We start from the raw sequence: 15,702 nt of genomic DNA, 5'->3' as shown, positions 1-15,702 counted from the left end.
CAGATCCTGGGTTATCTCGACATGGATAACAACAGTTTAGGGTTGGGCATAAACCCGCCCAATATAAGGAATAGCTTCATGTATATATACACATTGTTGACTTTCGTACAAGGCTGAGAAGCATTAACCTTCTCTGCCCACCCTTCCACAGAAACAAAGCAGTATGTACAACAGTAGGAGCTCATCAGAAAACAACAGGGAGGGGGTGGCATCACAGTCACGATCCAGTCAGAACACCCAGTCACATGAGACCGTCAGAGATTTGACAATGTCCGACTCTGGCAGAAACATGACAATGCAGTACAGTGGCAGACAGTATTGTGACGAAGTAAATATTTACATTATGTGACAATGTCATATATAAACAGATAAAAATATGACAATGTTGTATATCAACAGTCAGACCCATGTCATACACAGCCTGCCTTAATGCGATGACGTCATACGAACCGTCCAAAACCCTTGTCAGATATTGACTAGCACAAATATGACAATGTGACACGCTGACAGACAAAAATATGACAATGTTAAATATCAACAGTCAAAAATATGTCACATACTGACAGGTATAAATATGAAAATGTCACAAACAATGTGACAAAGTCCAGACATACCAAAGCAACTAAAATATACTTCTCTCAATTTGATAAGGACACTCGGATATTTTACACAAGCATGATAACAAAATCTGAACTGTGTAACAGAAATATAATCAACAATAGCTATACACACTTCGCTTTGCCAGCAATCTTGAAAGAGAACTACACGACAATTTAGGTGACTCAGTTATGTTCTAGCTTGTGTACATCTCAGTTGGGGAATAAATTTTCCTTTGAGTAATCAAATATACTGTACCCCTTTCACTTCAACTTAGTTGGGTATTTTGCCATTTTTCATTAATTGTAAAAAATAATAGACTTCAAATGTTGGTTTAAGTGCTTGTTGTTTAATTTGATCTGTAATATGAGAAATGATAAGAAAGACTGCAAGTTGCCAAGTTCAATGTGGTGAAAAAGAACCACTCAATATACCCCAGTCATACAACCAATCCTCAAAAGCTTTATCTGAAGCCCATGCATCTGCGTACTCCCAATTCTAGAGGGTTTGGTGACATGAAACCATTCACCAGTAGGCAATCCCAGATTTGATGTTTTTACAAAAAGTGAAACGTACTTGCATGTAATAGACTTCAAGGAATTGAGTTTTAACATTAATATTTGAGTAATTGTCACTGATACCCAGCTTATCTGTGCCTCTGTTGAATTCTACTGGAGCAGATTGTCAGGCCCCATTCGGAAACGCCCAATCCTTATCAAGCATTGAGCAGCGCATTTAGACAAAGATAAACTTCAGTAAAACAAAACACACAAGATGTCCACAGGCAACATTTCATACACACAGTAAGTACAACATGGGCTGTCACCCCTGACAAAGCCTTTAGTTGGCAAAGACAGCAGTTTCCTACTTCTTGTGACCTTGACATTCAACATGAACTGTGACTCCTCCGATGAGAATGAAATGTTTCAGCTTCTATGCCTTTCCTTATTTCTCGCTGTTCCATATTATTTTCACCTTATTCTGAACTCAAATCAAACCATACAATGTAAAACATGGCATTCAGTGTTCTTTCTTATTGATAGGCTCTCATGTATTTCAGACAAATGTTCTTTTAACACCGAAACTGACTGACACGATTTCTTTTTGTTTATCATTATCATGCTTGAGAACTAACAACAAACCAAGATGGAATATTTCCAAACTGAAGAAAAATGTAAGTTTCTCCTCATGATCAGGTTGTTTCATGTTGCTGAACACCACACTATGCAATATTCTAGCTTTGTGACAGTGATCTGATTGAGTCTGCAGAATCCAGTGATCGACATCATGACACAAAGTAATGAATCGACCAAGTCAGCAAGCCTGACCACCCAATCCCATTAGGTGCCTCTTGTGACAAGCATGCATGGGTTACTGAAAATCAGTTCTAAACCTGTCAACCAGAGAATGAATATCGCACTCTGTACATAAAAGAACTTGAGATTAGTAATTTGATAACTTAATGTCTTTAATATCTCATTTAAAGAATAAGTACATGTTTTACTCCACAGAAAATTAAAGTAAGTTTGAACAATATACTTGTAAAAAATCAACAAAGAGTTGAACATATTTTGGGGAAAGGGGAGAGAGGGAGGGTGATTTTTGTTAGGGTATTTGCTTCCATGTTTCTAATTACATTGTTTTGCTCTTTAAGAGAGTCATCTTGGTATGATGGGAGTAGATTATGTTTTGTCTAAGAGTTTCAAGTCTCTCTGTTAACTGTCAACCAGTCAGTTCTTGATAACAGATAACATCAGCGACTCGCACAGTGTTCTATACCCACATCAGCAACTCGTACAGTGTCCTTCAACCACATCAACGACTTACACGGTGTCATAAAATCACATCAGCAACTTGCAAAATGTCCAAGAATCACATTAGTGACTTACAGTGTCCTGTAATCATATCAGCGACTCACACAGTGTCATACAATCACATCAGCAAATTGCAGTGTTAAACCACTTCATCATCAACTCAATGTCATCAATGTACAATGTCATACAACTGTCATCCCTTCTACATAGATTACAGCATATTGTGATGTTCGGTTTTCATAAACTCACCCACAAACAGCAAAATGAAAATGCCCAGATCTTTTTATCTGAAATGCATGTTTTCATGACTATTTGAGCCTTGAAATTATTTTAAAACAATCCCCAGCTTTCTCATGCCAAAGTACTTTGAAAACAAAAACAACTGTGTCTGACTGTCATGTACTTGTCATAAGGGCAGCTGGAGGAGGGTCTATTAAAAAGAAAATACAGTTCATTTGGTAAGTAAGGGTGATGTAAGATGGGATGAAGAAGCTGGTAACACAAGGAAGATCTAACAAAAAGCCTGGTTGAGATAAAAAAAAATGATGAAATAGAAAAGAAATATTCCTCTATTTCGAGACAAAAACTGACTATTTCTTGGCTTTCATGCTGACTTTGTCTGAAAGTAAATGCACACGGAAGGGAGCTAACTTTAAGCTAGCTTCAACTCAATGACTTAGTGAGTGAGTGAGTGAGTGAGTGAGTGAGGAATGACCTAGAATCTTCGGTACTCGAAGACATGCAGAGTTGGGATACTTCTTTATTCCTGGACCAACAAGGGTACTTACAATAGTGCTAGGGTTACAGTGCAACACTGGGTACAATGGCGCTCTAATGCAACCATGGATCAAAAGAGATTTTTACTGCAACCACTGACCAACAGTGATTTCTACTGAAACCACACATAGCTCTACTGCAGACCTGGACCAACAGAGAGTTCTACAGCAAATCCTGCACCTATTTAGGACAGTGTTGGTAATCTACTGTAACATCAGTCTTCCTGGTACTGAAGACAGTTCTTACAGTCGTCACTGAATGGAATGGTAGAATTATAAAAATACATACAAACAAAAGTTTTGAACTTACAGATAAACCACACTCATGGATCTAACATTGAATCAAAAACAAAAACACGGTAAAACAAATAAAACATGAAAATACAATTCCTATTTGCTGCATTGTATTGACTGATGGCCATGCATCACGGGACATGTACAGAACACTGGCCACTTGTCAACACAAACAACCCACAATACTGTCACAGGTAGGGCAACAGTCAGTTAATCTTAAGTTCATTTCAAGGGAAACTTTACTTCAGAGTTAAGTTCAGTTTCAGAGAGACTTACTTCCGCGTCAAGTTAAGTTTAATGGCGCTTACTTTAAAGTCAATGTAAGTTCAGCTTAAGGAAGGCTTACTCTGGAGTCAACTTTAGGTCAGTTTAAGAGGGACTCACTTTGGAATCAACTTGGGCTCAGTTTCAGGGGCCTACTTTGGAGTCCACTTAGGTCAGTTAAAGATGGATTTACTTTGGAGTCAACTATTACACTAGAATTCAATTAAAGGGGTACTCAAATGGCATCCATGGAAGTTCAGTTAAAGAGGAGTTGAAGGAATCCACTCAAGTTTGCTGCTTGTGTTTCTGTCTCTATAACCCAAGTTCAATTGTGACCCTGATCTATTTATACAAATATAACAGCATCTAAATGAGTCAGAGAGTCGGTAAGAAACACCTAGTTTAAGATGAGTGCTTTACTATAATTTGCTGACATATGGCACATGATGAGACGACCACACACAAAACACTTACAAACATCTATCAAAATAAAATAAATCAGCCATGTTTCTTATTGGCTACATGTGCTTACAAAACCCTGTAGTGAGACCTTTATCACGGCCAGGAGCATCTAGTCACCGGGGCATTGGAAGAAAATACACAAGCTTGGCAAAGCTAAATTTGCCAAACAATCAGCCCAATCCAGAGTCTCTCACTGACCAGCCCTTTCTTTCTCACTGATCACACTTCTCTAAGCATAAATACTTAAACAATAGACTGTGTCGTTCTCTCATAAAGTCAAGAATCGAATAAAACAGCAAATAGTAAAATGAAATCACAAATACTTTTAAAATTAAAACTATGAAAGCAATAATTTATCCTATGTTGGCTTGTGGATAAAGTAGGTCAAAACAAATGAACATGTACACTGTAAACATTCATTACACCCTGTTCAACATAATCCACTGACAAAACAATTCGCAAACAACTGCGCAATTCCGGAGTCTTATAGAACAATTAAATATATGTAAATACATGTACATATAAAACGCCAGCCAGTGCAAGCTGGGAGAGCTCAGATACAGGTACAGGCATTGCCACATGTAGAAGTCACAGTGAATGAAATAGAATAGCTTCCATGTGAAAAGAGAGTTGAATCTGAATTGTCTCGCTTCAGTAGTGGTGTACCACAGTTGTTTCCCTTCAGTAGGGTTAATCACAGTTGTCTCCCCTAGGTAGCAAGGTCACTGGCAAAAAGGAATGAAGTATTTCCCAGAAATAATAAAATATAGTTAAAACCCTTCAAATCAGTTCTCGAGCTGGGCTGAGTGAGTGAGTCAGCCAGTCACATGTCAATTCAAACAGCTGATTCATACTAGAGGTATGTTAACCTTAGACAGTGCGAAATAACCACTGTCCCACTAGCCTGTGGCTTGTAAAAACTCTCGAGTCACTGGCATGACTGGCTCATGAATTTTCACGGGTTAATTTTGTAAATATATCACTCCTCCCAACTTTTTAAGCAATAATGCACTGATACATTTATTAAGGATTATGGCCTGATAAAAAAATGTTCATACATTTTCATGATGAACCCTGTGTCAGGATGAAAACATCTTATTCTCATCTACATTTGTAACCTTTCACTTAGTTAGGAAACGATTTCTGCACACTGCTCACATATGAAGTATATATGAAGAGACGGAGCCAGCTTCTAATGAATTGACACAGTTTTTGATTATTAAGGTCTGTTATTTTAGTTGGGTTACATATTATTGAAAATAATTCTGCATGATAGGCTAAAAACTAAAAAAAAACCCAACAAATACGACAAGACAATATAAAAGGATGGAGATCCTGTTACTCTTCCGAACAGTTATCACTATTAACCTTCACTTAAATAATGTTAAAGTGATTCCATTTCTTAAGAAACAAGTGTTGATTGTATGGTTGTCATGTTCCGCCACTGTAATATATTACCAATCAGATTGTCATTCCAATACAAAAGCTTATGGCCTGGCAGCAATAAAAGGATTTCTTAAACTTTTGATTATTTTATTTTCCTTTTCTCAATACTTGCCTCTTTATTTTGGATAAGAGGATGTGTAAAACCAAGCAAAGAAAAATGGCCGAAGTTTAATGAACTCTACACCTAGTACCTCAACTCAACATTCAACTCTCTTTGTTCTTAATTATCATGTTGACATTTACCCAATGAGCAGTCTTGGTTGTCTGAAGTGACAAGATTAATGATAACCAGTGAACAATAAGAGTCACTTGTTTCCAGAAAGTATATTCTTTACACACTGCCATGACCAAAGACCTGTATATTTCACCTTTATTGCCTAAAACCATTATTCATAAAAACATAAATTAGGAGAAGACAATGGTGAAGACTTTTACAAACTATTTGTTTTGTTTGAAAGAAATAACAATGTGCTTCTGTTTGGACCCACAAAACAATACAGAACCGTAACATAAATTCGTGGATGACCTTGATTTATGGGTGGCAGTAATTATTTTAAATCTCGTAAATTAAGTCTTGTATGACGTCATGGAGCGGTACTTTTGATGAACATACAATGACACGTCTTCATGAAATGAATGTGCTTAATCTCATGTAAGCAGAACATGCAAGAACTCTAAATCGAATATAATCGTCCAGCACTGAGATAAATGGCTGAAGATCACTAATGCCACCGATACCAAAGTTTATTTCCACAAATCTTGAACTAAAAAAGATATTGTTATCAACAATCATCTCACATCTTGTCATCTTCTTTCCTAGGTATCAATACTTACTGCAACGGGTTGTCGTTCATAGTGATATACTGTAACCACATTATCCACGAAACAAGGTGACGTCACATTTTGTGTGCGTACGAATGGGTGATGCCTTCGTAAAAAAATGTTTCATTCACAAGTGAAATATCAGGCATTTTCAATTTGCTGAATCAATGAATAAAATGATCAATGAGTATACAAGATGAAATTGTGCATTTAAAATGTAACTTTTGCTGCACTTCCCTCATATCCACGAATCAAGGTTACGTGAGAGTATTTACATGAACATCTTAAACGTTTATTGACAGTTAAAAACATTAATAAAACCTGAGGAGAATAATCTGTTCCCAGTATTTTTGTGGAAAAAGGATCTTTTTAAAAATATCATCAACCACATATGGCGAAGCACTTACAAAAATTCAATCTTGTCACATCAACAATCAAGACATGATAACACAGATGGATGGCTTTGGACCAGTCTTTCAACACTGTAAACACAAAGGAACTCCCCATCACAGTCACAGCTAACAATACACACTACTTCAGATCATACACGTCATCACTGGCTCTGACCAGGGACAGGTATGACACATTAACAGCTTACAATATATAGTCTGAGATCAACAGCCCCAATCATGGATAAATGCCAGTGGAGTGAGTGAGGGAATTTAGTTTTGTGCCAATTTCTGCAATATTCCAACGTTATCACGACAACAGGACACCAAAAATGGGCTTCACACATTGTGAGTAATTGTACCAGGGTCTTTGGAATGACAAGCGAATGCTTTAACCAAAAGGCTATCCCATCAGCCCTAATGTCTTTGCAACACTTTTTTTGACCAAACAGTTAACAGGACACAATTGTTTTGTTTTGCATGAGTATTTAAAACAAGGCTGAGTATGAATCATATGATATGAGATTTAAATGCTGATACTGGGTAAAATAATAATGATGAATTTTTAACAAGAGGAACTTAATTCTTAAAATAGAACTAATACTTGACCAGTGGAAGATAGACAAGTAGTTGGGTGACAATCACCATGGGTTACTGTTGCGTTGCACAGGATCAGGTAAAGTCTGAACAGGACAATGGTCCCTTATCTCATAAACATGTATATTAACTATCCTGAAAAAGGTCACCTCAGAAACTAGACTTTTGTTTGAAAAAATAGAGGACCTTTCTAAGGTTTACATACAGCTGCTGTGACAGATACTCTTGGTTTACCTACAGTTGAGTGACAGACACACTTGGTATAATTGCTGGAGCTGTGACACTAGGTTTACATACAGCTGCTGTGACAGATACTCTTGGTTTACCTACAGTTGAGTGACAGACACACTTGGTATAATTGCTGGAGCTGTGACACTAGGTTTACATACAGCTGCTGTGACAGATACTCTTGGTTTACCTACAGTTGAGTGACAGACACACTTGGTATAATTGCTGCAGCTGTGACACTAGGTTTACATACAGCAGCTGTGACTATGACAGGGAGACTCCAATGACTTAGTTATTCATGCAGGAGAGCAGATCATGACACAACCGGGAGTACTGGAGACTGTCCCCAGACAGCTTCCGCACCTGCACTCCCGGAACGTCCCCGTCACAAATCTCCAGCTCCACCTGCACGTCAGCGTTCTGCAGACGGAACAAGTTCTGCGAGCAGTGATAATCCACATCTGGACATCGAGTATCTAACATATTTTTTATGGCAGAAAATACATCGTCCATAGATTTGTGAAGGTCCCGGTTGATGTTGATGACCACTTTGGAAGAGTCTAAACTACTTGGCGATGGGGAGGTGAAATAGCAGCCATTGATAGGTGATGACACTACTTTCTCCTGGCTGTGGGAGTGCGTGATGTGGGTGTGTTGGGGTGAGAGATCAAGGACTGTCCTTGACTGGAGGTCGGCCTGGTCGAAGCTGTGACCTCGAGGTATAGAGTCTGTGTTAATGAGAGGTGTATTTTGAAGGGAGTACTGGAAGAAGGGGTCACGGGCATCGTGGAGGGTGTGATGGCGCCGGAACCGTGACTGGTTGCTTCGGTGGAGTCGAGTGCTGTTGAGGATGAACTGGGAGTTGCACAAGTTGACCATGCCCATCTCCGCAGCGGCATCATCTGGTGGGAACAATGGCGGCTGGATGCCTGCCAGGTTTGTATTCACATAGTTATTAAAAAGATAGAGGGGAAAATTGGGGGAACCGGGTTGTCGGGGGTGATGACCTGTTTGAATGGGGTCGGAGGTCATAGTTGACTGCAGCGGACTGGCTCCGACCCCTGATGACACTCCTGAGGCCCCGGAAGCCACAGTCTTTGGCACATTCGTTCTTTCTAACACACGCTCATCGTCTTCGTTTGTCACATCAGTCACATGACCTTGTGTATCAGTAATGCTGATTTGCGGTTTACCCGCAAACTGTCTATGTCTCACTTCCTGTGCATTTTTTTCGCTGCTTGCTGTTGTATCTACAAACATGTCCTCTTCTTCTGTCCTCATGGGTTCGGCGGCATCCCCTGCGTCCTCGCGGATCATGTGGAGATTCTGGAAGTTGGGAGGTGAGCTGCTACGCTGGTGGGACTGGGGGTAGTTCTGCAGAAGGTGGGTGTAGTTCTGGGTGGGTGACTCTGAACGCTGAGATGGTGGAAGGACAGAGGACAATGTCGGGGGTGAGGTTCGGCTGAATGGGGAGGAGGCACTCGATGTCTGGATCTGCTGTAAGTGCAGTCGCTGAAGGTGCTGATAAAGGTTGCCTGGCAACACATCTGATGTGACTTGTTGCCGCTGGAAACTGGGAGATGCTGGGAGAGGTGGGGAAGGCACGGGAGATCTCTGCAGAGTGGATGATGTCTGAAACATAGAGGCATCACCATCATCAATACTCAGCAGCAACGTATCAGATAGTCCCTCACAAAATATCACAGAAAAATTATTCTTGGCAAATTGCCCTGAAAGTTGGTAGCATCAGTTTGTGATAAAGAATTGCTTAATCAGACTGCTCTCATTTACAAGCCTCACTGCACCTCTTACTGTTACAGAACACACGACATCCTACAGAACAGCTGATACAGGCTCAGATGTGACAGTGAGGAAATGCAATTTCAGAGCAGGTACAAGCAGACATGTCAGCTATTTTGTACATCCAATACCCAGGTGCCTAGCTCATCTCCAGCAGACATACATCAGCCATTCCACACACCCAAAGGATAAAGCAACTAATTGTTAAAAAAAATAACTATTTTGAATCAACCTAGAAAAGACAGAAGATTTATACATTTTTTGCTCGCCTGTGGAAGAGACTGCAGTGTCATGTTTTTTTCGTCAATATTACACTAGTGTAATACTCTAGATGTATGACGTCATGCTGGTTTACTGTTATGATGTAACAATGCTAATACCCCTGCCACAATGGTGTTGGGCCTTGTTTGACTCATGGAAAGCTGAGAGTCATCACCATCACACAGTAGGCAATGCTGCCGCAATTTCTCACAATATGTGTTGGAGAGTAATGAACACCACTAAAACTACTACTAAACTTGCATCTAAATGCTACTAAAGTGTGAAACAATTTTTATTAAACTTGTGAATGATTTATTATTATTTGCTTGTTTGATACCAAATCATTAAATTGTTCAATAAAAATGGCATTACATGGAACGTTGTTTAGTATCCTCTACATACACAAGATAAAAATCTCAGAAAAGCACAACAGAGGACCGTCACATAAAGGCACACAGGCTGTCACACAAGACTTATAGACTGTCACAGAAGACAGAGAAACTGTAACATAAGGAACATACACTGGCACACCAGACACACAGATTGTCACACAAGACACAAGGACTGTCACAGGAAAGACACCTACTCATATAAGTCAGAGACTGTCAAAGAAGACACACAGTCTGTCACGCAATACAGATTGTCACACAAGACATACAGAATGTCACACAAGCCACAGACTGCCAAACAAGACAAGAGACATATAGATTGTCACACATGACACACAGACTGTCACATACTTAGACTGTCACACAAGACAACAGATACACATACTGTAAAACAAGACACACTGACTGTCACAGAGGACACACTGACTGTCAATGTCACAAGGCAGGAGTGTCACAACTGGAATAGTTTGAAGTTGATCTATAGGCATTCTACTCTAGAAGGAATATTAGGGTAAAAGCAGGAAAGGTTATGTCTTGAGGTTTGGGGCAAACTACTAGTATATTCAAATTGGGTTGGAAGCAGTCAAATCTGTAACATTTCCGTCGGCATAGAATAACTGTGACATCATGAGTTGTACACGGAAATATAAACTTATCTCATCACTCACATTCCTGCTACTTATGTTCTGTCTAAAACAGTTCCATCCCCAGCCTGTCAATAATGTTCTAAAAGCTTCCCATCACCAACCTTAAACATATGAAACCATGCAAGCAGCAACACAAAAACCCACTTGACTTGAACTGTTATCTGACACCTCATGACATTTGAGCAATGTCTAATAATTTGACACCTCTAGTGATGTGACCCTACACAGTGTCTACACTAGGTATGAAAATTTAGGAGTCATCATGACTCCCTGGTATTGTGAGAGTCATGGATATGGTTTTTTAAAGGGAATCAACTTCGGTGTGGAACTTTCATGAAGACATCAACTGTGATTGTTTATAACGATAAAAAACAAGGTAAATCAAGCCAGATATTTGATCAGATCTGAGGGGTTAACTGGCAAACATTAAACTAAGTAGTTTTAAACAACAGAAAATTACAAGCTAAGACTATCTGAATTAAGGTCCCAGTAGCACTGTCAGCAATGATGCATGATCATAAAATCACAGTGAATCTGAGATAATTTGTGCGTCAAATACGCAGGTTTTCTGCTAACACAGAGGTCGACCACGGTAACACGTGATCGAGACCATGTCTACAAATTGTAATCTTTTATGCTTGCGTTATTTTGGTCAAGAACATTTTGAAAAACAAGTGTGACTGAGTGACCTTGACCGTTTAAGTCATCAGGTGAGAACATTACAATATGTCACCTATTGTTGTACATAAGGGACACACTTCCTGCCACACTCGCAAAACTTCCTGAAAGAAACAATTAATAAATATCTTGACTCCCAAATGAGTGACTTTATCTCACAAATATAAATATCAAACCATATAAAAAATGACAATCCCTTCTGAATCAAACCTATTTGTAAATGAATGACCTCCACACTGACATTGACCTCCAACACACCCACGAGAGATGACATTACCGAGTGTAAATCAAAAGTAATTGGTAACCTCTGAAGATTCTCATCAATGAAATCAAAGTTCTGGAAATTATCTTGCATGTTTCCTTTTTGGGATGTCTAATTCAAGTTGAGTAACCTTGACCTTTACATAAAATACCCTGAGCTATATTAAAACATCGAGTCTGAAGCAGAGCTCATTTTTGAGCAAACACATCTGACAGACAAATCTCAGTCAGGGCTGATAATGATGTCCACAATTTATAATGGGAAGTTCATTTCTGGGCTCAGCCAACTCAAAACCAAACAGACAGTTTTTGACGGCTTCCGATGTCCAAATTGAAAACAGATATACAACAGCAAGATATGCAAGGGGAGGTAACTCTCACTACAATGTTCCATGCAGGTTTGTTGTCGTCATTTAGCGTCTTGTTTTGGAGTCTAAAGTGAGAAGACAAAAATAAAAAAAAAAGAAAAACTGAAAAAAATCAAACACAGAAAAACAAAATCATGAGAAAAATCATAAAGGTATATGACCAAATTATTACAGAGGTGAAAACTAAACATGACTTTGTGGCTTCATCATTTCTACACAACAGGTGTCACAAATGTTCTCATCTGAGGTCAGCAAATAAACACAGCAGGCTATGCTACGCCATCATGTGATGATGGTGACTGGGAAATGGACAATATGACTTACCTGAAGAGATTGTTGAAAGCGGGACATTGTGTGTTTTTGTTGCAGTTCTGCTTGTTTTTCTACATCCACTGAACCAGCTTGTTTCTGTCAGGCAAACATCATAAATATTCAACATGTGCAACAAAATGAAATACTTATATTACTCATGGATGTTCACAACAACAACTTATTCACTGAGGAACAGCAATGGTGTGCCCTCCACCACACAACCCAATAGTTCTAAATCTATAGACTAAATCAGATCTGGACCCTCAGAGCTTGGCCTTCGGTTGACATCTGTCAGTTCTCTACAACATCCTAATCATTCATCTGCTTGAAATGAACTACTGAAGTTTCATCCTCCAACTGTCCGTCGACCTTGACGTTCAACTCCTAACAATGATGTTTCACTCCCAGCCCTCCTTCGTCTTTGATGTTCCACCCTCCACTCTGTCTTCTCGGATGTACCCTGATGTCCCACACACCCCTGCACTGATCCTCTACTGTGGATGTTTTAATCTTTTATCTTCACTTCAATCCTTTCCCTTAAATGTATGTCTCATACTTGTACTTACAGTTGATCCAGACACATAATCCTTCATTAAATCACACAGGGGTCTTAAAGCAAATGAAAGCAAATAAAAGAAAATATTAGGCCAAGTCTTGTTTCTTTATATGACTCCTATACTTTCCCTGGAATGTATGTTGCATCCCTGCCATGATCCTCAGTCTCTGACCTTCACCCCTGACCCCTATGCTCCACCCCTGACTCTAGTCCTCCACCTTGACCTTAGTCATCCTGACTCCAGTGGACAACTCTGGTCCTGATACTCACCAGTACTCCAACCTTGACCCCAGTATTTGGCCCTGTATTCCACCCTGACCAGACTATTCTACTAGCCCTGTGGCATCAACTGACCCAAGTATTCTGTCCTGATCCCAGTATTCCGCCACTGACCCCAGTCACCAGTGTTCCACCCTGACTCTAGTACTCCTCACTGACCTGAGTACTCCACCCCACCCCAACATTCCACCCCTGACCTGAGTATTCCACTCTCGAACTGATACTCCACCCTGATCTCAGTATTCCACCATGACCTCAGCATTATACCACTGACTCTTGTGTGCCACCCTGACCCCAGAACTTCACCCCTGACCCCAGTATTCCACCCTAGCCCTGATACTCCACCCTGACCCCGGCACTCCAAGAAGACCCCATATTCCACTCTCACTTCAGCATTCCATCCCTGACACCAGTATTTCACCCTGTACTCCACCTGCAGTTCTTGGCATTCCTGCTGAATGGCCTTGACACTGTTCTGACTGTTGTGTCGCGACCCCTGACCCTGCTGTTGTTGTTGCTGCTGTTGTTGCTGCTGAGCACCAAGGGTCTGATTGAAAATCTTCTCCAGGTGAAGCTGTTGGTACTTTGGCAGGTTAGCCAGACCATCACTAGCCCGCCTCACTGGTGAAAACCGCTCGTTGGGAAGATGGAGTGTAGTGATGTCCTTGAAGGAGTCACGAGCTGCAAAAAGTGCAATGAGAAATTTGTAAGAGTCAAGATCACTCAGTATATGCTTGTACTGTGGAAGCTGTCAAAACCAGCATCTCTCCAATCCGGCAAGTTGTCAACACCAGTATAGAATCTCATTCTCGTCCCTGAGCCAACACTTTAACCACTGGGCTACCCCACCGTAAGGGTTGAAATGGAATGAAGAAATGATGAAAGCAAGTAGAATTTTGAGAGAGTGGCTTTAGTTTTACGCCACATTTAGCAATATCATTTATTTGGAATGGAAGATGGTATGTGGTGCCTGAGGTAAATAAGTCCCCTCTTGAGGACAGGTAAGAGTAAGATGGAGAGACTGGATGAGAATGACCAACTCACTAGTTGAGCGTTCTGTGGGGGACAGGAGGCCCCCACCTCGTCTGTGTCTAATTGGCTGGAGGGACAGTTTTTGCTGCAGCTCCTCAGGAATCTCATTCATTGGATTAGCCATCGCTAATGTGTGTCGTTTGGACCACCCGCGGTTGTTTAAATATCTGAAAGAAGAGACCAGAGGCGTGTAATCTTTACCTAGGCTTATTGGCACTGGACATATGATGGTCAGTAGTTGGCTGCAAGAGAATGGTTGAAGTATAGCCTTAAGTCCACCCTACGTGGTCATCACTGGCCTCTGCACTGCCTGAACATCCTAAGGCACACTCTCACATACCTGTGCACTGACAGTCCTCTCCCCCTCACTTCCCTGTGCACTGACAGTCCTCTCCCCCTCACTTCCCTGTGCACTGACAGTCCTCTCCATCTCACATCCCTGTGCACTGACAGTTCTCTCCCTGTCACATCCCTGTGCACTGACAGTCCTCTCCCCATCACTTCCCTGTGCACCGACAGTCCTCTCCCCGTCACATTCCTGTGCACTGGCAGTCCTCTCCCCATTACATCCCTGTGCACTGACAAGACCTGCCCCCTTCACTTCAATGTGCACTGACAAGCCCTGTCTCCTCACACACTTCTGCAATGACAAACCCTGCTCTCTCACCAGTGCACTGACAAGCCCTGCCCCCTCACACACCTGTGCACTGGCAAGCCCTGCCGCCCCCACATTCATCTCTTGCACTGAGAGCGCCTGCCCCCTCAATCACCTGTGCACTGACACGCTCTGCCCTCCTCACTCACCTGTGCATTGACAACCTCGGCCCCATAACCCACCTGGGCACTGACAAGCCCGGTCCGACTTTACACACCTGTGCACTGACATGTTCAGCCACATTCACTCACCTGTGCACTGCATCAGCGTCAGGCTCCTGGTCCGATCCCCCATCCTCCACCTCCTCAACTGTGATAGAGTTCTGCAGGGAAGGCGTGGGCAGTGGGATTCCGGTAGGGGACAGTGTTGACTGGCTTAGGGGAGACAACCCTGTCGGGGACAACGTAGTCTGACTGAGGGGAGACAACCCTTCATGACTTCCTGGTTGGCTATCAAAGTACATCTGGCGTTGGAAGTGTTGTGAGAAGCGGTGGATGTTAGCACCGCCATCAGATGCTCTTCTCCCCATCTGGGATGTACCTAAATTAGAGGGAGGTTACAGTAAGGGTCAAACTCTCTGTGCAGCAAATATGAGACAGCAAATTAATGAGTCCTCAGCAAAAAAGTACCAGAAATAAAGTACTCTTAAATAAAATCTTATTGTAATAGAAAGCTATTTATTCAGTAACTTTGAAGTCAAAGATTTCAGAAAAGCATTGATACTCACTGATACACACACTGGTTACTGAGCAGATCAATTGATCTGTTATCCTTT

The 15,702-nt window shown here is 41.1% G+C and overlaps 1 protein-coding gene across 1 annotated transcript in view; it reads right to left on the bottom strand.

Moving 5' to 3' along the window:
- Window positions 1-831: 831 nt before the first annotated feature.
- LOC137292320 (serine/threonine-protein kinase SIK3-like) overlaps window positions 832-15,702 on the bottom strand; it is a 56,099-nt gene continuing 41,228 nt past the window's right edge. Inside the window, exons 11-15 of the mRNA XM_067823823.1 lie at window positions 15,179-15,467; window positions 14,285-14,439; window positions 13,674-13,921; window positions 12,418-12,501; window positions 832-9,321 (exon numbers count right to left, since the gene is read on the bottom strand). Of these exons, the coding sequence (XP_067679924.1) occupies window positions 7,978-9,321; window positions 12,418-12,501; window positions 13,674-13,921; window positions 14,285-14,439; window positions 15,179-15,467 (2,120 nt within the window). The 3' untranslated portion in view covers window positions 832-7,977. The remainder of the gene's footprint in view (window positions 9,322-12,417; window positions 12,502-13,673; window positions 13,922-14,284; window positions 14,440-15,178; window positions 15,468-15,702) is intronic.

Source organism: Haliotis asinina, chromosome 1 (genome assembly GCF_037392515.1).
Source record: "Haliotis asinina isolate JCU_RB_2024 chromosome 1, JCU_Hal_asi_v2, whole genome shotgun sequence".
NCBI classification, from domain to species: Eukaryota; Metazoa; Mollusca; class Gastropoda; order Lepetellida; family Haliotidae; genus Haliotis; species Haliotis asinina.
The sequence above is the reverse complement of the archived record's forward strand: the minus strand, read 5'-3'. Positions and strand labels throughout refer to the sequence as shown.